Source organism: Aquarana catesbeiana, linkage group LG01, assembly GCF_042186555.1.
Source record: "Aquarana catesbeiana isolate 2022-GZ linkage group LG01, ASM4218655v1, whole genome shotgun sequence".
Taxonomy (NCBI): domain Eukaryota; kingdom Metazoa; phylum Chordata; class Amphibia; order Anura; family Ranidae; genus Aquarana; species Aquarana catesbeiana.
The window spans coordinates 352,462,460-352,486,480 of record NC_133324.1 but is presented as its reverse complement, the minus strand read 5'-3'; the positions used below and the strand labels follow the sequence as shown (position 1 = coordinate 352,486,480).

General features: G+C 41.4%; 2 protein-coding genes across 3 annotated transcripts in view; one reads left to right on the top strand and one right to left on the bottom strand.

The window, feature by feature from the left end:
- The first annotated feature begins 6,244 nt into the window (after window positions 1–6,244).
- On the top strand, window positions 6,245–22,354 carry EMC9 (ER membrane protein complex subunit 9). 2 transcript variants are annotated; one of them, XM_073632754.1, is made up of 6 exons: window positions 6,245–6,365; window positions 11,478–11,673; window positions 11,844–11,920; window positions 16,674–16,743; window positions 16,839–16,936; window positions 20,701–22,354. In XM_073632754.1, the coding sequence occupies exons 2-6, from the start codon at window positions 11,482–11,484 to the stop codon at window positions 20,879–20,881; spliced, it is 618 nt and encodes a 205-aa protein (XP_073488855.1). In that variant the 5' UTR covers window positions 6,245–6,365; window positions 11,478–11,481; the 3' UTR covers window positions 20,882–22,354. The 2 variants fall into 2 exon arrangements, with proteins under 2 accessions (XP_073488855.1, XP_073488850.1); XM_073632749.1 differs by lacking the exon at window positions 6,245–6,365 and adding an exon at window positions 6,372–6,546.
- Window positions 22,094–24,021, bottom strand: part of PSME1 (proteasome activator subunit 1) — a 29,465-nt gene continuing 27,537 nt past the window's right edge. The window contains exon 11 of the mRNA XM_073632743.1: window positions 22,094–22,354. Within this exon, the coding sequence (XP_073488844.1) occupies window positions 22,274–22,354 (81 nt within the window). The 3' untranslated portion in view covers window positions 22,094–22,273. The remainder of the gene's footprint in view (window positions 22,355–24,021) is intronic.

Here is a 24,021-nt window from a genome sequence, read left to right as displayed (position 1 = left end):
CCACAAAGCAGAACTAAACCCTCCTATCCTTTTCAGTGAAGGAAGCTCCCATCTTTGCCTCTGTTTGATCTGTAATTGCCATGGTGCTGCACATGTGATTAGTTATGACACCAACAATCTGATAGTTTGACAGTTTGGTTGAGGACACAAGCAAATGTGTAAGTTAGCAATGCCAGCATGCCCGGAATGTAACTAAAACTGTTGAACCAATGGTTTTAGTTTTAAAAATGAGATCCCTAAATATTGTATGTGCGATTGAATACATAAATGTTTAAGGCCTTTCTTACACCACATGTAGAGCCGTGAGTTTGTCTGCACGCGTTCTGCAAGGGCACAAAGAAAACAAATGCTCTCTATGTGTCCCGTTCAAACCACAACACTGGTATCACGTGTGGCCTTTTCTGTGCAGGAATCTGCAATGTGCATAAAAAAATCACTGAAACGCACATGAAAACTGATGTAAAAAGGATGTCTCTGCAAGTAAAATCTGTGCATTTTTTTCTATCAGTTTTTCTGAAAATATGGTGTGAATGGAGCCTAAAAGATAGGTCAGTTAATAATATAATTATATACAGTGTAAACCCCTTGGGGCCTGTAAAACCGCTGTACAGGGGCTGCAGGAGAGGTTGGGATATTTAGTAACCCCTATTGACAATTGCGTCTTTGCAAATGACTAAAATGAATGTTTTTAGTTGGGATGTCTGGGATCGGCTGCTTAGCCTGGGAGTCAAGTGAGCTTTAAATTTGTGGGCACTGTGGTGGGACAGTTGTGCAGGACAGGGGGCACTGACACAGTGTTAGACCAAAGGGAAATTTTTCACATGAAGGTGCGGGCCACGGGGAGGTGGAAATAGGTAACCAGATTTGTAGGGACTATTCTTGTCCAAGTGGTAGCAGGTACTTTTACATTGTTAAATCTAACTGTAAAAAGTGGTATCCCATCAGAGAAATCAGTATTTTGCTGGTGAGTTGAAAATCTCTTGGCAGTCTTGGAAGTACACTGCTTCGGTAATATCTGGTTGGTGGCGCACAGTTTTCATGATGAAAGGCACCATTGCAGTGTTCTAACTCCCTGTAAAATTAGGGTATTCCCTAGTGTAAATGGCTAACCTGGGGTGATACAGGTACCTGAAGAAGCTGGATGAGTGTTAGAAGGGTAACAGGCAGTATTGTGGGAGCTGGTGCATACTGTCCCAGAGTGGGAGGTTAGTCTGCTACTGTGAAATTTGGTATTCCCTGTGAAATTTGGTATTCCCTATTGAAAATGGCTACCCTAGTGTTTGTAGGTACCTAAGGGAGTTTAAAAGTTCTTTACAAGTTTCCTGGCACCGCCTTGGGTCCTTCTGGATGTAAAATGTAATATCTCCTATGGGAAATGGTTCCCTGAGAGAAACCGGTCCTCTAGTGAGGTGGACAAATGGTGACAGGTTTGTAGGTAGTGTTTTTTTTAGCTGTGTTTATATTGTTGGGGTGGGGTTTCCACACTATTACACCTTGGGGTACAAGTCCGTAGGTGAATCCGAAGGGTGTTGGCAGTTTTACATCCAGCATTGTGGGATGTCTGGATGGTAGTGCATAGTTTGGCAAGCTTGGAGGCCCTTCTCTGCTAAATCTGAACACAATTTTTGCCATCCACTATAGGCAAATACCATGCCGGTAAGTCTATACATGTGTTGACAGGTTTGAAGGCGCTGTTGTAGGAAGTCTGGTTGCTGAGAGGCATTTCTACACTGTTAAATCTCACTGTGAAATTTGGTATCTCCTATTGTATCTTCAAAGGTTTTTGTGGTGTTACGAAAAATAGGAAGTTTCCCCAGGGTTCTTTTAGCAGCAGAGAATTTGTATAAAAATAGTTGATGTAAAAAATCATTTATTTAACAGGCAATAATAATTTCAAATGAACAATAATGAATCATCCATATAGGTAGCGCGACACAAAAACAAACATGGAACATCACTCATAGCAAAGAACACCCTATGTACAAGCATGGTTTGCCAATTGTGTTTATGACGTATGTATCCACATGAAAAACCCTGATGCATTTCGACCCTTGCGATTTCCGGTCTCTTCAGGGGGATTTATATTCTAGGAAAATATCAAAATATCTGATTAAAGTCATTGGACAATATAAAAAATGTAGGTATAGCATTTCGAATTGAGCAAAATTATATCTCCATACACATAGAGATATAGTTACCAATGGGTGGATGAAGACATGAGGATGTATCACACAAACCAGTATTGTAGGATTGTAGTTGTCCAATGATCCCATTGCCGCTGCACGTCCCCCCTGCGTCCTCCGGGTGGGCGCACAGCCCACCGAGCTTGCAGGGGGCCACGTTCTAGGATCTGGAGAGGAGGATGGGGGGAAAAACACCTGCAGATAGACATGCAAAGACTTTTTGTAAGTAGTCGTTTAGATAATATTAGAGGAGTGTATAGAAGTGCTTGGCAGCTGTAGGCTGGTTGTTATATGGTCACTAGTGGATTAATATTTTAGAAAAATTAATTAAGTTATACATAACATGGCGTAGTTTATTCGTTAGTTGGATTGGTTATAAAAAGGGTTGGCTAGCAGTGAAGAAAGGTTGGGTGGGGGGTAGGGTGTGGTGATGTGATTAGTGAAGTGAGAGTGCATGATGTGGGATTGACTGATGATGGGGCAAAACAAGTGTAAAAGTGAAAACAAAAAACAAGTGTCAAAAGTGTAAAGTGTAAGTGTGGGGTTACTGGCAGTACTACTGGCAGTTGGCACACAGGTTCTTAGGGTGGTAGATACTTTTGTAATTACAGGGTTCATAAAAACAGATTTGTTCTACTGGTAATAAAAAAGCATAACCATATGTAGCAACCTGGGATTCACTAGTACAATAGTAATGAAAAGGTTAAAGAGTAACTCCACTTTTGTTGAAAAAAAAAAACATTCCCCTCTGGGTGATCTATGTACATTGCAAGGATTTTGACAAGCTTTGTTGCAGATTCCTAGGGCTATAATGAGGAAAATTGCAGGGTCTGCATCCCTTTAGATGTGATTTTCTACTTGGAGTATCTCACCAAAAATTACATTTTTGTTGCAGGGGCTGCCAGGAAATTATGTTTCTGGGGGGGTGTTCTATACACATTCTATGTACAGAATACCTCCAGGTAGCCATATTGCATTGCATTTTACAAGAAATCCTCATATCCTTTACAACCAAGGAAGCTGCTTCTGTTTGATTTGCAACTGTCATGGTGCTGCACATGTGATCATGATATCAGCCATTTGATGGTTTGACAGTCTGGTTGAGAACACAAGCAAATGTGACAGTAAGCAATCCCGGCATTCCAGGAATGCAACTATTTTTTGAAACCGTTAAATCGATGAGTTTAGTTTCACTTTATGACTTACTGCTCTTCAGCTGCTCTGGGCTATAGCAAAATGGCAGCTTCCAGCAAGAAAAAACAGGAACAATGCTAGAAGAAATTTACAGCACACACGAATTTTGGTAGCATAAATATTATTGTGGAATGTACAGTATCTCACAAAGGTGAGTACACCCCTCACATTTTTGTAAATATTTTATTCTATCTTTTCATGTGACAACACTGAATAAATGACACTTTGCTACAATGTAAAGTAGTGAGTGTACAGTTTGTATAACAGTGTAAATTTGCTGTCCCCTCAAAATAACTCAACACACAGCCATTAATATCTAAACCGCTGGCAACAAAAGTGAGTACACCCCTAAGTGAAAATGTCCAAATTGGGCCCAATTAGCCATTTTCCCTCCACGGTGTCATGTGACTCATTAGTGTTACAAGGTCTCAGGTGTGAATGAGGAGCAGGTGTGTTAAATTTGGTGTTATCACTCTCACTCTCTCATACTGGTCACTGGAAGTTCAACATGGCACCTCATGGCAAAGAACTCTCTGAGGGTCTGAAAAAAAGAATTGTTGCTCTATATGAAGATGACCTAGGCTATAAGAAGATTGCCAAGACCCTGAAACTGAGCTGTAGCACGGTGGCCAAGACTATACAGCGGTTACACAGGACAAGTTCCACTCAGACCAGGCCTCGCCATGGTCGACCAAAGAAGTTGAGTGCACGTGCTCAGCATCATATCCAGAGGTTGCCTTTGGGAAATAGAAGCATGAGTGCTGCCAGCATTGCTACAGAGGTTGAAGGGGTGGGGGGTCAGCCTGTCAGTGCTCAGACCATACACCGCACACTGCATCAAATTGGTCTGCATGGCTGTCATCCCAGAAGGAATCCTCTTCTAAAGATGATGCACAAGAAAGCCCTTAAACAGTTTGCTGAAGACAAGCAGACTAAGGACATGGATTACTGGAACCATGTTCTGTGGACTGATGAGGCCAAGATAACCAGGTGAGGAGTACAAAGACAAGTGTGTCTTACCTACAGTCAAGCATGGTGGTGGGAATGTCATGGTCTGGGGCTGCATGAGTGCTGCCGGCACTGGAGAGCTACAGTTTATTGAGGGAAGCATGAATGCCAACATGTACTGTGACATGAGGCAGAGCATGATCCCCTCCCTTCGGAGACTGGGCCGCACGGCAGTATTCCAACATGATAACGACCCCAAACACACCTCCAAGACGACCACTGCCTTGCTAAAGAAGCTAAGGATAAAGGTGATGGACTGGCCAAGCATGTCTCCAGACCTAAACCCTATTGATCATCTGTGGGGCATCCTCAAACGGAAGTTCTCTAACATCCATCAGCTCTGTGATGTCATCATGGAGGAGTGGAAGAGGACTCCAGTGGCAACCTGTGAAGCTCTGGTGAACTCCATGCCCAAGAGGTTAAGGCTGGGCTGGAAAATAATGGTGGCCACACAAAATATTGACACTTTGGGCCCAATTTGGACATTTTCACTTAGGGGTGTACTCACTTTTGTTGCCAGCGGTTTAGACATTAATGGCTGTGTGTTGCATTATTTTGAGGGAACAGCAAATTGACACTGTTATACAAGCTGTACACTCACTACTTTACATTGTAGCAAAGTGTCATATCTTCAGCATTGTCACATATTTGTCACATAAAATATTTACAAAAATGTGATGGGTGTACTCACTTTTGTGAGATACTGTATGTTCCTTGCAAAGAACATTATTTTTTATCAAGTTGGTAAGGGTAAAGTTCCACTTTAAAGGGACATCGGTCCCAACAGTGCCCACCAGTACTTCTAATCAGTGCCCACCAGTGCTGCTGCCAATCAGTGCCCCATCATCAGTGTCACCTATCAGTGCTGCCAATCACTGCCACCTACCAGTGCCTATCAGTGCCACCTATCAGTGACCATTGGTGCCACCTCTCAGTGCCGACCTATCAGAGCTCATCAGTGCCACCTATCAGTGCAGCCTCATCAGTGCCCATTGGTGCAGCCTATTAGTGCCCATCAGTGCAGCCTCATCAGCGCACATCAGTGAAGGAGAAAAAATGCAAAACTGCAAAATTTTATACCACTCTAAATATATATATATATATATATATATATATATATATATATATATATATATATATATATATATATATTTTTTTTTTTTTTTTTAATTTCAGTCTTTGTTTAGCAAAAAATAAAAATATATCAGTGCCCATCAATGCCACCTATCAGTGCTCATTGGTGCAGCCTATTAGTACCCATCAGTGCAGCCTCATCAGCACACATCAGTGAAGGAGAAAAACGCAAAATTGCAAACTTTTATACCATTATGAAAAATGTTCTTTTTTTATTTTTTTTCAAAATTTTCAGTTTTTATTTGTTTGTTTAGAAAAAAATAAAAAAACTCAGTGGTGATCAAACACCACCAAAAGAAAGCTCTATTTGTGCGAAAAAAATACATACATTTAATTTGGGTACAGTGTTACATGACTGCGCAATTGTCATTCAAAGTGTAACCGTGGTGATAGCTGAAAATTGGCCTGGGCAAGAAGAGGGTAAAAGTTCTAAGTAGGCAAGTGGGTAACCTTACCTGATAGGATCTGATAGTAATGAAAGGTCTGGGATTCCATATTAATAGAGTTAAACCTATCTAGCCATCTTGGATCCCATAGTAATACAAGGGTGGAACCATACATAGAAATCACTGCAAAAAGTGTTAAAAAAGCGGCCTATCAGGGAGCTGTGGGCTCCGCATTGCCCCAGCAGTACTATAGTCTGTGTGCTTATATAGTGACCGAGCAGCTGTCACCTCTAGAGGTGGGGGCACCGCACATGCTCAGTGATGGCTATACAATGAGCGGAGCTCTCTGCCGGAAATAAGCCATCCTCCAATCAATGTTTCCGGCTAGCAGTGAGCTGAATGACGTCTCCAATCAGCGCGCTAAGGGGGTGGAACAAATAAACCGGTGAAGAAGTGACAGGTCAGTTGTGATCATTGATGGTGTCTGTGTGATGATTGCATTAATATATGCAGGATGGTGGGGATCGGTGCAGGGAGATGATGGGAGTGTAGCAGCAGAACCCTGGTGTGGAATGTTCTATGTGAAGAGGCTTCCCATTCAATGGTTGTATTATGCTGGAGATGAGGATGGTGCATGGGAGGTATGCATGCAGAATTCTATAGTGTCATCTCTTCGTCTGCATACCAATATAAATATACAAACCTAATATAACATTATTGGTGATATGCTATAGACAAGACAACATAGTCTACATTGGAAGAAATCTACCAGTCTAATAGCAATGGATCAAAGGTCATGTTATCTGGATTCCCAGGATCAGTACTGGGACCACTAATTATTTAACCTGTCTATTATTGAAACAGAGTTTGGAGTTAAATCTACCTTTTTTTAAATTTTTTTGCAGGTGACACAAATCACTGTAGTGGCTTAAAGTCCCTATAAGATGAGGCTGATTTACTAAAAGATTAGAGAATCTTATCTTCACACAATGAATGCGTGAATATTCACCTGAATTAGGCAATCATGTGCAGATAAGATAACAGGAATTTGCTTTTTCAATGGTTTGCTAATTGAAGTGTATATTCATTAGAGTAGATTATTTTCTTTTTATTTATTTTTATATTTATTTATGTTTTATAATATAAATTTTATACACACACACACACATATATATATATATATATATATATATATATATATATATATATATATATATATATATATATATATAATATTTATTTATGTTTTATATATTTATATTATTTGATTGTTAAGATTATTTGATTTATTATTTTATTAAAGCCTCAAAGTCTTTATTTTTGAAGCTGGCCTGGATGTTTTGTTTGATTGGTCAACTGCATGACAAATAATGTTAAGGGCACCTTCATGCTTGCGTATATGTAAATGCATGGGTTGTCATGCAATGAGGCATGCATTTAGGCAGCCCATTCATTTTAAATGGATTAGCAGTGCACCTCAATGCATGAAAAACCACACCTGCAGTATTATTTTTTACAACGCAGCACATCACAAGGCATGGTAAAAACATTATAGCGGAGGTGCGATTACTGCTCCTGTATATGTGCGTTGGGGTGCCATTCTAAATGAATGCCAATGCAACACTCATAAAACCTTTTTACCAGATATTACTACAGTTCATAGGCATGAAGACAACCACAATATGTGTTGTGATTGGTAGTTTTCTGCACTTGATCAAAACCAGTTATAGCAAGGGCACATAGAATACTATTATTTTCTGTGTGTCCCATTTACTATGCAATGCTTCTTTCAGGTGGGTTGCAGCGAATTGCAGAAAAATGCAGATATGCATAAAGCCACTGTCCTTATGCATTCTCTGATTGGCTGAGACCGAGTTTGTGCTGTTATTCATTGCTCCTCACCACCTCATCCAGTCAGAGAATGCTGTGTATTCATTGAAAAAAAATACAAGTCTTCTCCTGAGTCAAGGTGGTGTGGTAATAAGCAAATTTCAATGTTTAGCGCTTGGAGAGGAAGTTGTTTAAGCACCTGCCAGAAGAGGAAATCACTTGTATGTAGCATAGGCTAAATCATTGAATTACAGCTCCACCATCGGCAACACAGGGGTGACATCTGGATAATTAGCTCGAGGCAAGCTGGCTAAAAGCAAATGTTTAAACTAATATAATTCCTGACATTCTTCTTAAAAAAAAAAAAAAGCTGTCCTCCAGCCTCTACCTGCTTTTACTGTGAAGTATTTCATCCTCAAAAGATCACAGCAAAGACACTACAGCTGGGTTCCAGTCAGTTTCTAACAAATTACAAGTATCTGGTGTATGTCCTCCTTGCATTGAATTCGGTCTGTGGAAGTGGAGGAAAGTCGCCCCCCCAGCCCCCCACAAAAAAAAAAAAAAAAGAAAAAACATACAAATGTGTAACAGGGAGAGGAGAGGAATAGAATTATGCCAAGTGATGTGTCTGAGTGAAGGTCTGCTTTAATAACAGCATGCAGTGCTAATCTGTAGCCTTTTAAAGGAAAACATAGAAGGTATGGACTTGGAAAATACCCCCACATTTCTACATATCAGTGTGATGCTGCAGCTGCCCCCCGCCACCTCTAATTCCTAGAACTGAGCGATCACATACCTGCTGATTACTCAGCTCTCAGTCTTCTCAGACTGTCAGTCACTCTTCTCTGCTCTGCCCCTCCAGCGCTCACTGGAATGCCAGGCCGGAGAGCTGGTGAGCGCAGCTGGCTCTGGCTGTCAGCCTTGTGCTGAGACCCGGAGACAGTTGTCAATCAAGCAGCTGGGTGTATCCCCACAATATGGTCAGGATCCTTCAATAGCCTGGATCAGCTCTGATATATCAGCTGACAGCGGCTTTATACCCCTGTAAGCTGATTCTGGGTTAAAAGTTGGTGAAAAGAGCCTTGACCATGGTTCTCTTTTAAGTGACCGGGATAGGTAAAGGAACACTGTCACTTTGCCCATTCATTACCGCTTTTGCCTCTGTTTCAGCTGGCAACAATAGCTGGTGATCCCAGGTATGGAGGAGCATGTGACCAGTCACTGAGCTGGTTTCATGACCCTTAGCAGCCGACATCTTCGATTTCAGTGCAGGCTGTAGCAAAGGCAGGAGCTGCAAGGAAGTACTGGTAAGATGAGTATAAATGGGACTTGGGGCCTTTACAAACACACTGTCACTTTACCCCTGCATGAGCAAGGTGGCAGTGTCTCTTTAAAATAAAACAGACTCATAGTCTTGCCTTTGCAAAACATTAGTAAGACCTCATCTTAAAAATGCAGTTCAGTTTGGGCATCAGTTCACAAAAATAATATTGTAAAAATGGAGAGTGCGGAGAATAAATTGTTAGGGGGCATAGATTACCTCAGCTATGAGGAAAGATTTGACAAATATAGTGTAGCACAACCAAAAACTCATAAATCAAGTCCAAATATTTGACAAAATTAAACCGTAGTGCAACTTTCAGTGATAGTTCATGAAATCCATCCAGTGACTTTGGTGACCACCACCTCTAGCTGGAATGCCTGCTCACCTCCCAATGTTAACCCCACTATAGAGTCACACACGCCTGTAGTAATATCTCTCAGGATGCCTCAGGGAAACCCTTTCTCCTCCTGATGTTCCTGGACAAGGCAGGCCTCCTCCCGGGTTTTCATGATATGGACCCCACTACAGAGTCACACACGCCTGGTGAAATATCTCTCAGGATACCTCGGGAACACGAATCCTCATCACAGTGCACCTAGACAGCTCAGACCTCCTCCTGGGATCTCATTCAGTCATGTGTAGCCATATAAAACAAAGCTGAAGAAGCTCATTAGAGAGCGTAACGTGTACAGGTGCGAGGTGCCGCCATTCAGAATGTTTCTCTCCGTTTTCATCAATATTGATGATATGCATGTTTTTCACATTTGTATGTGAGTATTTTATCCCTGAGTTAAGTTTCATTAAATGTTATTAGCAGAGAGCACTATGGTTTGCCTTTGTTTTATAAGGCTACACATGACTGAATAAGGTCTGAGCTGTCTAGGTGCACTGTGATGAGGATTTGTGTTCCTGAGGTATCCTGAGAGATATTTCACCCGGCATGTGTGACTCTATAGTGGGGTCCATATCGTGAGAACCCAGGAGGAGGTATGTCTTATCCAGGAACACCAGGAGGAGGAAGGGTTTCCCTGAGGCATCCTGAGAGATATTACTACAGGCGTGTGTGACTCTGTAGTGGGGTCAACATTGGGAGGTGAGCAGGCATTCCAGCTAGATATCAATGAACTGTTACTGAAAGTTGCACTACGGTGGAATTTTGTCAAATATTTGGACTTGATTTATGAGTTTTTGGTTGCACTACACTATATTTATCATATTTTGTTTATTACTTATTGAGAGTCATAAGTGGATACACTCTAATGCCCCGTACACACGGTCGGATTTTCCGACGGAAAATGTGTGATAGAACCTTGTTGTCGGAAATTCCGACCGTGTGTGGGCTCCATCACACATTTTCCATCGGATTTTCCGACACACAAAGTTTGAGAGCAGGATATAAAATTTTCCGACAACAAAATCCGTTGTCGGAAATTCCGATCGTGTGTACACAAATCCGACGGACAAAGTGCCACGCATGCTCAGAATAAATAAAGAGATGAAAGCTATTGGCCACTGCCCCATTTATAGTCCCGACGTACGTGTTTTACGTCACCGCGTTTAGAATGATCGGATTTTCCGACAACTTTGTGTGACCGTGTGTATGCAAGACAAGTTTGAGCCAACATCCGTCGGAAAAAATCCTAGGATTTTGTTGTCGGAATGTCCAAACAAAGTCCGACCGTGTGTACAGGGCATTAGTGGTGTGGGCAGCAATCGCATCACGCCTATTAGTTGGCTAATATAATGATTATTTTATTTTTATTATCACAACCACATTGTTTATTGCACTGATTATATATTTTTTTCACTATGAGGAAAGTTTGAACTGAATTAATTCTTCTTTTACCTTTATTTCAGTTAAATTCTGTTGAAAATTGGTGAAACTTCACCCCTTTCTTAATTTTTTTTTCAGTCCTATCTTAGCTTGTCTGCTGCGTTGTCTTTCAAAAAAAATAAATTGTTATTCTCTGGTATGATCCACCGCTATGGTGCTGCATGTGATGTCCTGTACCATCATCATCCTTTGTGACTTCATCGGGAGCTGGGTGTTTATTTTCGTTTTTTACAGCTAGCCCCCCTAATGTGGAGTGTATGGTAGATACCCCCAAAGGCTCATGGGATGCATGACAGTAGTATCCCATGAGTCTTTGGGCAGGACGGTGACCTCATTCTTCTTAGGCGAGAAAACTGGGAAGTGTGGGGGCTCCCTGGTAGAGCTGACCATACCATGCTTTGTTGGGTTTGTTTTGCCTTCCTCTGGAGCCAAGATTTAGGGTTTGAAAGATGCTTGTTCAATAGTTTTTTTGTTTTGTTTTTTTGTCCGTATTAGTATCTTGATGAATTTACAAGATATCACAATACATCTATTTATGCTTTCTGTTCTGAATATTTGCTTATATTTGCTTCCATATTTTGCAGAACAATGTGTGAGGTTGAACTGAACACACGTGTGTATGTAAAGATGGTGCTCCATGCTGCACACTATCCACACAGTACAGTGAGCGGGGTTCTTCTAGGACACCACACACCGTCCTGCCTAACTCTTGTTGATTGTGTCCCCGTCTGTCACCTTCAGCTGCCGCTCTCTCTGAGTCTAGAAGTTGCTCTGGCACAGGTACCATATTGTCTACTGGGGTTTCTATGTGACACAAAGACTTGTACTGGCCTTCTCATGATTTGTCCACTATTTACCAATACGCTGCAAGTTTTATTTTTCCTCTCCACTGCTTCTTTCTTCATTCCCTCTGTACCATCCTCACACTCAGATCTTTGTCTGTCCCACAGATAGACTCATGGAGTGCTCTTCAAGGACTGGTTATTGCTGGTTTTTATCAAGCAAACGCTGGCCTTAGAGACACCAGGTGACCACTTATCTTCCCTCATCTCATTGTCTCACTGCATTGTTTTTACCTTATCGTCATATGCATAATAATGTCTTATAGTCTCACCAGTTGGAAACAACTTGAGATACATTTGTTTTCTCATTGGGGTATATATTAGGATTGTTGTACTTGCCTTTAATTCCTGTCTTCAGTAGTTCACTGGAGGACACAGAAGTATTTCTCCATTATGTGGAGGATAGCCACAACCTTTGGGAGATCTGGAAACTTTGCAAATTGAAAAGGGCTCAGCTCTAACTGGTGGCCTATACTCTTAAGCCTAGTACACACAGGCTGAATGTCGGGCAACATCGGCCGGTTTGATAAAAAGTGACCGACATTCAGCCCATGTGTATGGCAGCCAGTCCGACAGATTATTTCCTAAATGTACATAATATAACTGGATACTAACATTTATAGGTAAAGTTGATCCAGGGAATATCCGATTGCCTCTCGGGGGATTAGGAAGGAATTTTTTCCCCTGCTGTAGCAAATTGGATCATGCTTTTGCTGGGGTTTTTTGCCTTCCTCTGGATCAACTGTGGGTAAAGGATTGTGTACTGTATATGGGATGATTGTATGTTTTTTTTTTTTTTTTTTATTGGTTGAACTAGATGGACTTTTTTCAACCTGTCCAACTATTTATTTTTGTAAAAGAAGACGGCCATTTGGCTGGCTTCTGTCAGATGAGCATGCTGGAAAACCAGCTGCTGACCAGCTCCCGATCAGTGCTCTCCAATGGCTGAGAGCGCTGACCGGAGTGTTCTGGCGGGGGCCGTCTCCCGGTCAGAACACATCGGCTCAACAGGAGAGATTGTTGTACTAACGACGAGTCGTTAGCATAGTGGCTCCAACCTGAGCTTTCAGTTGTGGGTTGAATGAAAAAAACCTGATAGTGTATACTAGGCTTTAGGCAACCACATAAGCAAAAAAGTAGCATACAGCGAATAACTGGATAAGGTAATGTTACATATATTGTAAAGCACTAAGCTCAGAATGGTCACTGACCATACATATACATACCATATACCATACCATACCATACATATACATACATACAGTTATATAGTTAGTTAATTCCCCTATCAACCCTACAGGCCAATGATTTCCACCTGGCTTCTTCAACATATAAGTCAATTGAAAAATTGTTGCAGGAATGATCTGAAATTCAAGCTATCTATGGCAGTCTTAACAGTTACCAAGTATAGGCAGTGCCCTTGCGGTGGGACACTGAATTTGGTGGTCCAAGAGTGAACATCCAAGATCTTGTGGTTTGGTCTGAGACTACCAGCAGGTACTAGATAGAAGAACGTTTAGAAGCTTGGTCTAATTTAGCTTAGTTTAAAGCTGAAGTCAGACATCTTACCTCCTTAGGGCACCAGGCTAAGCAAATGAAGGGGAATAGCAATTAGATGGAGCTGTGCCTTTTTTGATTTGGGTGCAAACCTTCCTTGAGGCGGTGACTACGAATACAGTCCTGTGGGGGGAGATTTACTACAGCAGGAGCACTCAGAATCTGGTGCAACTGTGCATAGTAGCCAATCAGCTTCTAACTTCAGCTTGCTCAATAAACTTTGACAATGAAACCTGGAAGCTGATTGGTTTCTTTGCATAGTTGCACCAGATTTTGCACACTCTAGCCTTAGTAAATCTCCCCCACTGTGTTCTCTAACTAATGCTAGGAGAACAATTATTTCCAATGTCTATACTGTGTATAGGTAGGCTTAAAGTGTACATCCAGCTGGATAGCAGTAAAGATCTGACAGGAATTCTAATTCTTCCCCATTCTAGCCAAAACTTAAAAAGACATACACTTTAATAGTAAACCTACCATGAGAGAAATTGTTGACCTTCTTGTAAAGCCGCATTTATATAGGTGTAAAAAACAAGCGCTTGCTTTGTGTTACTGAAGCTTTGCAAAGCCAATGTCTAACTGGTAATATTGGGCATAGACTGATTGAATGGCAGCTGGTTCAGCAGGGACTATCTGAATTTTGATCAGTGTGTGGCCGTCCCTGTGTGACAAAAGTTGGTCATTTGATCAACTTCTGTTGAAGGGACATGTAGGAAAACTGAAGGCACTGATCATTGTATTCTGACAGCTGTGGGTCATGCTGTCAGAACACAATGTCCAGGCAGGAGGGATTCCTCCATCCACCCCATTTGTGTAGATAAAGGAATCTGTCATTTTTTTGTTTAGCCCATTGGCTAAAGACCGTCTATGGCCTCCTTAAGTCAATGGAAAACAAAGGGGTGCACCTTGTACATTCAGTGTGCCTTTTCTTCTGCTGGCTCATGTTATCCAAATGCAGAATTATGGTGCATTTACATCTGCAACTGCAATTTGCCAGCGAATAGATGCAAGAACCTCAGCGGGGGGTTCCCATGATTACCTGCACGTAGACAGCCCTATTGAAAGCAACAGGAGGGGGCTCTCATAGATAATCGCGCCCACTTGCATGTAATCGCTTAAGCAGCGATCACATGTGAGTGGTCAGCCTTGGACACAAGCAGTCAAGTCCAGGGCCGATCACAAACATGTGATCTCTGCTTGAGAGATTACATGCGAGTGGGTGCGATTAGCTACAAGAGCCAGCAGCCTTCCATGGCTTTCAATGGGGAGGCCCAGACTCACCAAACTTAACATCAGGTAAAGGATTATATGGGGATCCATGTCTCTAAAAAGAGATACATGCATACTCTAGACACCAACTGCACCTCAAAGTACACCACTTCTCTACATCACTTTCTCTTTAAAGTTATCCTGCAATACCAATCTTCACGCTCTTGCGTCCTCTTCTGCGTGCTGTGGTTCCACTATGTCACTACAGGACACATTAAAAATGCATTAGCTAAACATTACTTTTTAGGCTCCATGCACATTGAAGCTCAAAAACGGCCGTTTTTTGGAGTTTGGGTGTTTTTTTTTTTTTTTAACAGCCCATAAACTCTCCTCTATGTAATCCTATGTGTCCATGCACACGTTTTTGGACGTTTATCAGCAGTGGAGTTTATGGGCTATTTTCTGAACGCCATAAAATCGCGTTCAGGAGTCGTTTTTCTGACCACAAAAAAAAACAAACGCTCATAAACGCCAATAAATGCTCAAAAACGTGGCTCACCAGCGGTTTTTAACATTGTTGATCCATTGAAAAAGAAAAAATTACAAAAAAACGCTAATAAACGCTATTGCAAAAACGTTAAAAAAAACATTGAAAAACTCACTGCAAAGCTACTGGTGTTTTTATAAAATTATTTTAACGTCCAGTGTGCATGAAGCCTTAGGGCTCATGTAAACACTTATGCCGCATACACATGGTCAGAATTTCTGACAACAAATGTTAGCTGTGAGCTCATTGTCGGAAAATCCGACCGTGTGTATGCTCCATCGGACATTTGCTGTCGGAATTTCCGACAACAAATGTTTGAGAGCTGGTTTCTTAAATTTTCCGACAACAAAATTTGTTGTCGGAAATTCCGACAACAAATGTTTGGGAGCTAGTTCTCAAATTTTCTGACAACAAAATTTGTTGTCGGAAATTCCGAGCGTGTGTACACAATTCCGGTGCACAAAGTTCTACGCATGCTCGGAATCAAGTAGTAGAGCCGCACTGGCTATTGAACTTCACTTTTTTGGCTTGTTGTATGTGTTGTACGTCACCGCGTTCTTGACATTCGGAAATTCCGAAAACTTTGTGTGACTGTGTGTATGCAAGACAAGTTTGAGCCAACATCCATTGGAAAAAAAATCCATGGTTTTGTTGTCGGAATGTCCGATCGTTTGTACGCGGCATAAGGCTCCATGCACACTGGACGTTAAAATGATGTTATAAAAATGCCAGTAGCTTTGCAGTGAGTCTTTCAATGTTTTTTAACGTTTCTGTAATAGCGTTTATTAGCGTTTTTTAGCATTCTTTTTTTGTAATTCTTTTTTTCTTTTTCAATGGCTCAAAAACGTAAAAAAACGCTGCTGAGCCACGTTTTTTTAACGTTTATTGGCGTTTATGAGCATTTGGTGTTTTTTGTGGTCAGAAAAACGACTCCTGAACACAATTTTATGGCGTTCAGAAAACAGCCCATAAACTCCACTGCTGATAAACATCTAAAAACGTTCATGTGTGCATGGACACATAGGATAACATAGAGGAGGGTTTATGGGCTGTTAAAAAAATGCCCAAACTCCCATAAACATCCGTTTATGAGCTTCAGTGTGCATGGAGCCTAAAAATGCTATTTTCTGGCTGTATCTAATTTAGGTCAGAGACCTGGAATAAGAATGCAGGATTTTAAAGTCAAAGAACTGCCAGAATTCCCTATATCTATACTTGTGCTTAGTCAACAATTTGGAATTTTAGAATAGCGGGCAGGCAACTAGCATTTTCAGAGGGAGCCATGTCAGGTTTCCTTTAAACACTATAGTAATTAAAGCCTTACCTTACCTATCCATCATTTATTGTCAATGTACTTCTCTCGTACCTGTGCTATCTCCTCTTACTTTTCTTTCAGTACCCAGTATATGTCTTTTTATATAAAACAATTTCCTTTGCAATTAGATAGGGCTCGTCCTTTATACAAAATTATCAAGGACAATTATCACTGTCTTTCAGATAGTAAGCTCTTAATCGCAGCCTCTTCCATTTTTTATTAATATTTTTGCTACTGTAGAGGGCTTTCTTTAAATAGAAGACATTTGGTGAACTGTGAATATTGAATTTGAGTATTTCTTTATTTTCAGCATTAATTGTGTGGCTCTCAAAGCAGCCTCTCTGATATCCGAATACCAGGAGGAAGCAGTGCTCATACTGGTGAGATGACGGCGTGTCATTGTACTTTGTCACCTTTCTCTGTCCTATCTTCATTATCTATTTATTCTGGGTTTTTTTTGATGATTTTTGTTTAGATGGAAAATGAGCGCCTGTCATCCTATCCCGGGGTCCCTCCTCTCACAGTCTTCCATCAGAACGCCAACAAACAGTGGGTCCCCAAAGAGAAAACCTTGTAAGCCAATCTTTTGTAGCATAGAAATTATGCCAGAAATATAACACACTTTAAGATCTACCATAAAATTTACAGTTGATGACCCTCTAAATATGCAGATAAATATGCCCTCTATTTAGTACATCAGCTCTCACATGCTTATGAGCCAGACGCATTTTTTCATTTCCACTATTGATTAAGCAATAACTTTCTCATTATATAAGGCAATCGAGTTAGGCTTGATACACACCTATGCAGTTTGCTTTTGGTTGTTTCTGCAGTGCAATTTTGACGCGATTTGCGTTTTGCAATTTTTATGGACTTTTTTTGGCCAATTTGTTGTTAGGCAGATTAAAAAATGCAAAATTGCTGTAAAATCGCCGCATAAACACACTACATGCTTTTTTTCCAGCTTCTCCATTGAAGTCTATTGAACACAAAAAAAACCCCACCATTTTACGTGTAGCCTCCCTGGTGGTTTTCCCAAGTGGCTCGGGGTTAAATTTCAGCACCATTAGCGGTAACCCCGAGCCACATTCGGGATTACATCTCAGGATCCTGGTGCAGGTTACTTACCTTGTCCCCAGGATCCTGCGATGTCCCCCCCGTGGTGTCTGCAGGCTCTGTCCTCCGCCCGATGCCTCTCTGTGCCAGGCTCCGTTCCCTGCGAGCATCACGACACACGGGAGCAGAGCCTGGAGGCAAATTAAAAAAAGTGAAAATTCATAAAATATGAATGATGTATGAAATAATTTCACATCCCTTTTGTCCCCAGTGCTTTTTTTTTGTTGGTTAACCTTGCACATGAATATGTGATGTGTTAAGACAGGCCAGGCCATTATTTATTTTTTCATTTGTGGAATGTGGATCTGGTTCCCCAGTTTTGCTGCAACACATTACTTATAAATGTTATCAGCAAGCTGTAGATCCTCTAAGTGCAGTGATCTGTTGCTGCAAGAGGAGTCTAACACCCGGTACACACGATGAGATTATCGGACGAATGATCGTCTATTCTTATTTTTTTTTGCATACTAATCTCAGATCGAATCTGATGAGTTTACTAAAGTCATGAAAACTCACGTAAGGTGACCACTAGGGCTCATGTGAAGAGATCATGGGAATATCACCTGTGTTTCTACCATATAGAAGCATTTTGTTACTGCTCTCTTTTTGCTTTGTAGCAGATCAAAAGCCAAAATGCTAATTATGCATACAATTCTCCCACCAGACTCATCTATAACTGCTAAAACTGGGCACTCTAAAAAGTACATATGCTTTGCAGAACAAACCTTAGTACCATTCATACCCCTGTACTGAAAGGGAGGAATGTACATTGTCTCAAAATGTTTTACCAACTATAGCTATAATTGTAGCATAGACAGTCTCATTGTTTTCTACCTCTATCTGCATAATTAAAGCGGTCTTAAGCCCAAAAACAAACATTTATTATATTGCAGCTTACCAATTCTTAGATGTGATGGCTGCATTCATTTTCTTTCTTAGGCTTTTTCTTCTATTGTCACCTGGTGATCTGGCCAGTAAGTCTGTTATTTTTCAAAAGAACAACCTCTCCTGCAGATGTATCAGTTAGAGGGATGAAACAAACCATTTATCACTGAAAGGGGTAGCTACAAGCATCAGCTTTTATTTATTGATATAAAACCTTTATCTCAAAAGGAACAAAACTGCTTGCTGTAACTGCTTATAAAGTATTAGCTGGAGTTTAACTTCAAGCTGTCAGTCTATTTAAAACTTCTAGTACATCTCCCCTTCCCCCCAGACTGAAAATGCTGCTGTCCAAAGATGTCTCCTGTGCTCCTTCATCCAGAGTGGAGGCACTCTAATACAGGAGGTGTGTTACTTGCAAGATCACCAGGTGAAAACAGAGGGGGGAAAAAGCCTAATGCTGCATACACACGGTCGCAAAGTGTGATGGGAGCTTTTGGTCGGATATTCCGACCGTGTGTATGCTCCATCCAACTTTTTCTGTCTGAATTTACGCCAGCAAAAGATTGAGAGCAGGTTCTCTATTTTTCCGACAGAAAAAGTTCTTGATGGAAATTCCATTCGTCTGTATGCAATTCCGACGCACAAAAAAACACGCATGCTCAGAAACAATTCAACACATGCTCGGAAGCATTGAACTTCATTTTCTTGGTTCGTCGTAGTGTTGTATGTCACCGCGTTCTTGACGGTTGAGAGTTCAGAGAACTTTTGTGTGACCGTGTGTATGCAAGGCAAGCATGAGTGGAATTCTGTCGGGAAAAATCTTGGATTTCTGCTCGTGTGTACGGAGCATAAGGCTCAGTTCATACTGGAACCGGCTGCGGAACGCACAGGAACGCTGTGTGTCCCTATTCTCCGGTTCAAGGACGAATCAGGACTGAATTTTTGCCTGAATTCGGCCCTGAAACGGAGCTAAAGACGCAGTGCGCTCCGCAGCCGCCCCCCCGGAGATATGTGAACCGGCTCCATAGGGAGCCAGTCACATTCTCCTGCTATGCGAATTGGATGAGGTGAACTCCACATCCAAAGCGGTGGTGTGAACCCAGCCTAAAAAAATAAACCTAATGCAGCCACCACATCTAATGATTGATAAGTTGCAGTATATAATTTTTGGGGTTCTATACCGCTTAACTGAGGGATATCCAATCTGTGTCTTAACTGCAAAAATTGTAGAATTTGATTTCTACTTCCCTGTTTAGAAATATAGCTAGTATTAGAAACACAGTACATGTGCATGTATGAACAGTACATGAAGTTAAATGTGTATCCTAATAAAAAAGTACACATTAAAATAATTGAATACAATTATTAAATCTTTCTTGTTCATCTTTTAATATGTGATCTTAAGGACCCCTTTTCACACAAAGGCTCCGTTTAGGTCTGTCTGTTAGTTAACCAGGAGGACCTGACCAGACCCTCCATTCACCCCTATGGACTGGTGGATGGAAATGGATTTGTTTCTGTTTACACCCGCCTACCTCTAAATTAATTCGGTCCGCTAAAAAAAAGGATCGGAGTCGGAGGACAGTGGAGTCCATTTGCACCCGGCCGCCCATAAAGCAACGAGGGCTCGGTCTGTGTCTGCTCTGCATATACTAAAGAACACAGACCTATCATCCTCCTGCTCTGTTCTGATCAACAGGGAATCAGCGGACAGATCCCCTGGTGACCTAAACGGAGCCTGCCTCGTGTGAAAGGGTCTAATACTTTCTGTGAACTAATCCCAAATTGACAACAATTTTTCCATACTGTTAACTGAAATCAAGTTTTGTAATGAAACGTTAAAGTGGTTGTAAACCGCTAGACTTTTTTTTTTTTTTTTTTTACACCTTGCAAGGTAAAGGCATAATCATACTAGCACATTATGTTAAACTTACCTTAAACAAAGCCCTCCTGTGCCAAGATCTCAGAGCTGCAGTGGGCTCCCATCTTCACCCGTCTTGCTTCCAGGTTTGCGGACTCCGGCTCTGTGACTGGCAGGAGCCGTGATGACATCACTCCTGCGGATGCACGCGGGATCTGCCCATTACGGCACAGGGCTCGGAAGGACCGGCACGACTGGCTGCATTTAATGTAAATATCTCCTAAACAGTGCATGTTTAGGAGATATTTACACTACCTATAGGTAAGCTTTATTATAGTCATACCTATAGGTAAAAGTTATAGAGGAAAGTTTACTTCCTCTTTAACCAGGAAACAATACTGTAACAAAATCAACTTCTGCTACGTCAGTTTTCTAGAATTGGTCCAAATTTACAAGTTGCATTCTTTTCCTGCAGGGTAATGTGGGGTCACTGGGAGGAAACACAGCGTATTACAAGACAACTTCTTCAAGCCAAAGCGTATCAACAACTTATTGACTTTGACAATCACTTGGATGACATTAGAGCTGACTGGACTAATCAAGCGCTGAATGTGGAAATAGCAAGACTGTCTGCAGCAGCAAATGGCAGCATGTAAAAATAAGAGATACATGGGGTTCAGTTACTAAAAGTGTAGAAAATGTTCCCATTGTAAACTGAATGTTTACTCAGTTTAGTAAATAAGGTGAAGCTTTGTACTTCTCCAACTTCTAAACATGTGCTAGTAAATACCCTCTATTTTTCCCCATTACCCTTAAAGTGGTTGTAAACCTCAGACATGAAATATGAACGTAGCATATCCCTCTATAGTGTTTACTTCCAGAGCACTAACTGTAATTTCTGTCCGCTGCCTTGTTCCTCTGCTATAAGCATGAGTCACTACTGACACCAAGAGAAAAATGGTGACAAGGTAGGTACCTCCAACTGATTGACAGCCTCAGCTCTGTTCCTGTGTGCAGGGAGGTGTGTCCCTTCCCTCCAATCACCTCTTAGAGCTCTCCTCACTGATCATCTCTCCGCCCCCTTCTTATCAGAGCTGAGAGATCCTGTGCAAATTCTGCACTTTAAATGGATGTAGGGCAAAGACGGCTGCAGATAAACAGGTACAATTGATGTAGGAGGATTTGTTTTATCTTTGTGTATAACCTAAGGCCAATCACTTCACTGGGTATATGTGAGGGATTACAAGCACTTTAAGGTTGTACAGACGGATCGAAATCCAGTTGGTTCGGCGGGAACAGACCAAAATCCCATCTGTGTGTGGCTCTCCCTGTTCAACAGAAGTTGAATTGGTAGATCCATTGTACTTTTTTCAAAGGGCCACGCTGGAAAACTTTAAGTCAATCAGTGACTGTAGCTGCTGATCAGTGTATTTTGACAGCTGGGAGTCTCGTTGTCAGAATATAAAGGCCCAGCAAGGAGGGTTCCTTCATCTACCGCGCTTCCGTGGATGGGAGAATCTGTTAGGACACCGGCTGAATGAAAAACAGAACCGAATCTACCCAGCTTTACACATAATTTGGTATTCTCAGTTAGTACAAATTTACCATCTTTACTAAGCTTAGTGAACATTTGCTACTCCTTTAGTTCATCAAAGTGAACATTTGCTACTCCTTTAGTTCATCAACCCAGGGATGTGGGGAAATACCTGTAACTGCTGTATGTATATATTCGAATGTATATAGTAGTTATCTATACAGCCTTTGTTTATGTAGCATTTGTAAATTCAGCCAATATGCAACCATAATGTTTGTGTAAATTCAGAAATGTGTCTTTGGAGAACTACCAGACACCACTATGACAAAATATATTTATTTCATAATCAGTAATGTTTATTTACTTTATGTGCTTCCATCAACTCAATTAAATCAAATGTCAAATTAAACAATTCTTCAGTAGAAACAACGTAATCACATATCCTGCTTTGGAATATTACAGAAAATATGGTCCTAAGCTACACCAGAGAGAAAAGCAGACAGGTTAGCTTTGTTTAGTAAATGAGACGCTTGGTTTCCCCACGTGGTCTTTTTATCTTGTTGTAATTCTTGGTGATGACATCATATACTGTGGCCTAGGAAGAAGATCAAAGTGTTAATGGCCCACATTTAAAAACATTCTCATTTGTGGACATTTAAAGAGGAGCTCCACCTAAAAGGGGAAGCTCTGCCTATTTGCCTCCTTACTCCCTCCGGCGCCACATTTGGCACCTTTTGGAGGTGGGGGGAGTAGGTACCTGGTTTTGACAGGTACCCGCTCCCACTTCTAGCTGACTTCGCCGCAACAAACTCATCCAGAAGTTTGACCCTCCTCCTCCTTCCCCCGCCGCCAAGCCATTCACAAAGCACAGCCCACTTCACACATGCACAGTAGGTAACCAGCTGTGAAGCCACAAGGCTTCACTGTCGGTTTCCCTTACCCAAGATGGCGGCAGCAGCACACGAGAGCCGATTAAAAAATCGGCTCGGGTGACGACAACGCTGGATTCGTGGACAGATAAGGATCCCAATATTAACAGTATTTGTAGCTGCTGACTTTTATTTTTTTCTGAAGGAGCCTGGAGAAGCCGCAGTCCGGTAAAAAAAAAAAAATCCTTATAATCCAGTTATGTATTAAAATCACATTAAAATTATTGGTTTGCTACCTTTAGCTGCCAGCTTAATGTATAATTAAAGACCGTGGTTGTGCAGCCTTAGCTACAAGTGTGTGTATCCTATAGCCCCCGTTCACATTGTGCCGATTTGACTTGTCAAATTGCATGTCAAATCGCTGCCTATTGCCAGCAACGGCACTGTCCGAAATGGTGCGATGCCGCACCGATTCCCAAAAGTAGTTTCTGCACTACTTTTGGCGACTTCAGGGGCGATTTCATTAGACTTCTGTGCAGGAACCCGCACAGATGTCTCTGAAATCGCTCCCGAAGTCGGACTGAAATGCTGGTTTGAAATCTTGCGATTAAACATGATTTCAAACCCGCCTTCAGTGTGAACTCAGGCTCAATATATTAGCTTGTATAAGTACCTGAATTTTCCCTTTATTTTAGGCTTCTTTTATTTGCCTGGATTCAGTGCCCATACTGCTAACAGGAGGGCTGGCATTGTGGGCCAATTAGGACTTTATCAGACCAGTCTTTAATGTGCTGCTTCTTCCTTACCAATTCAACAGGCTGGAGAAATTCTTGATGAAGATGAGGTGATTAACTACACAGAAGGTCAAGGGCCTGACTATGCTGTCTGGCAGGGGTGCTTAGATCACACAATACTGGCTAAGCTTGGTAGTTAGGACAGCTCACATATATTTATTTGAATTGTGTATTCTATTTTTGCATGGAGTGCAGTTTTTAAAAAAGCAACTAAGCCCCTAAAGGTAGGGGATTGGTTTTCCAGTAACTCTGCACCTATTCTAATTTCTGGATTAAATGAAGGACTGGACCTGCATCCAGTTCAACCTGTATATCAGTCCTCTGTACTGCTGTTCCGGCTATCATAATGTCCCATACCAAGCGATTTCTCCAGGTTTTCCTATACTCATTTCCTGCATGTGTATGAAATGGGAGACTTTAGAATAGATTTCCATTAGAAAAGCAGCAGACATTTGTGAAGGAAGTGCTAGGGTTTGAACAGTTCCATCTATGGACTGTAGACCAGGGTGCACAAACATAACTTAAGGCCTGATTCACACCTATGCAGGTTTGCAGTTTGCATATTCCAGGTGCATTTTGCGTTTTTCAATACACGTTTT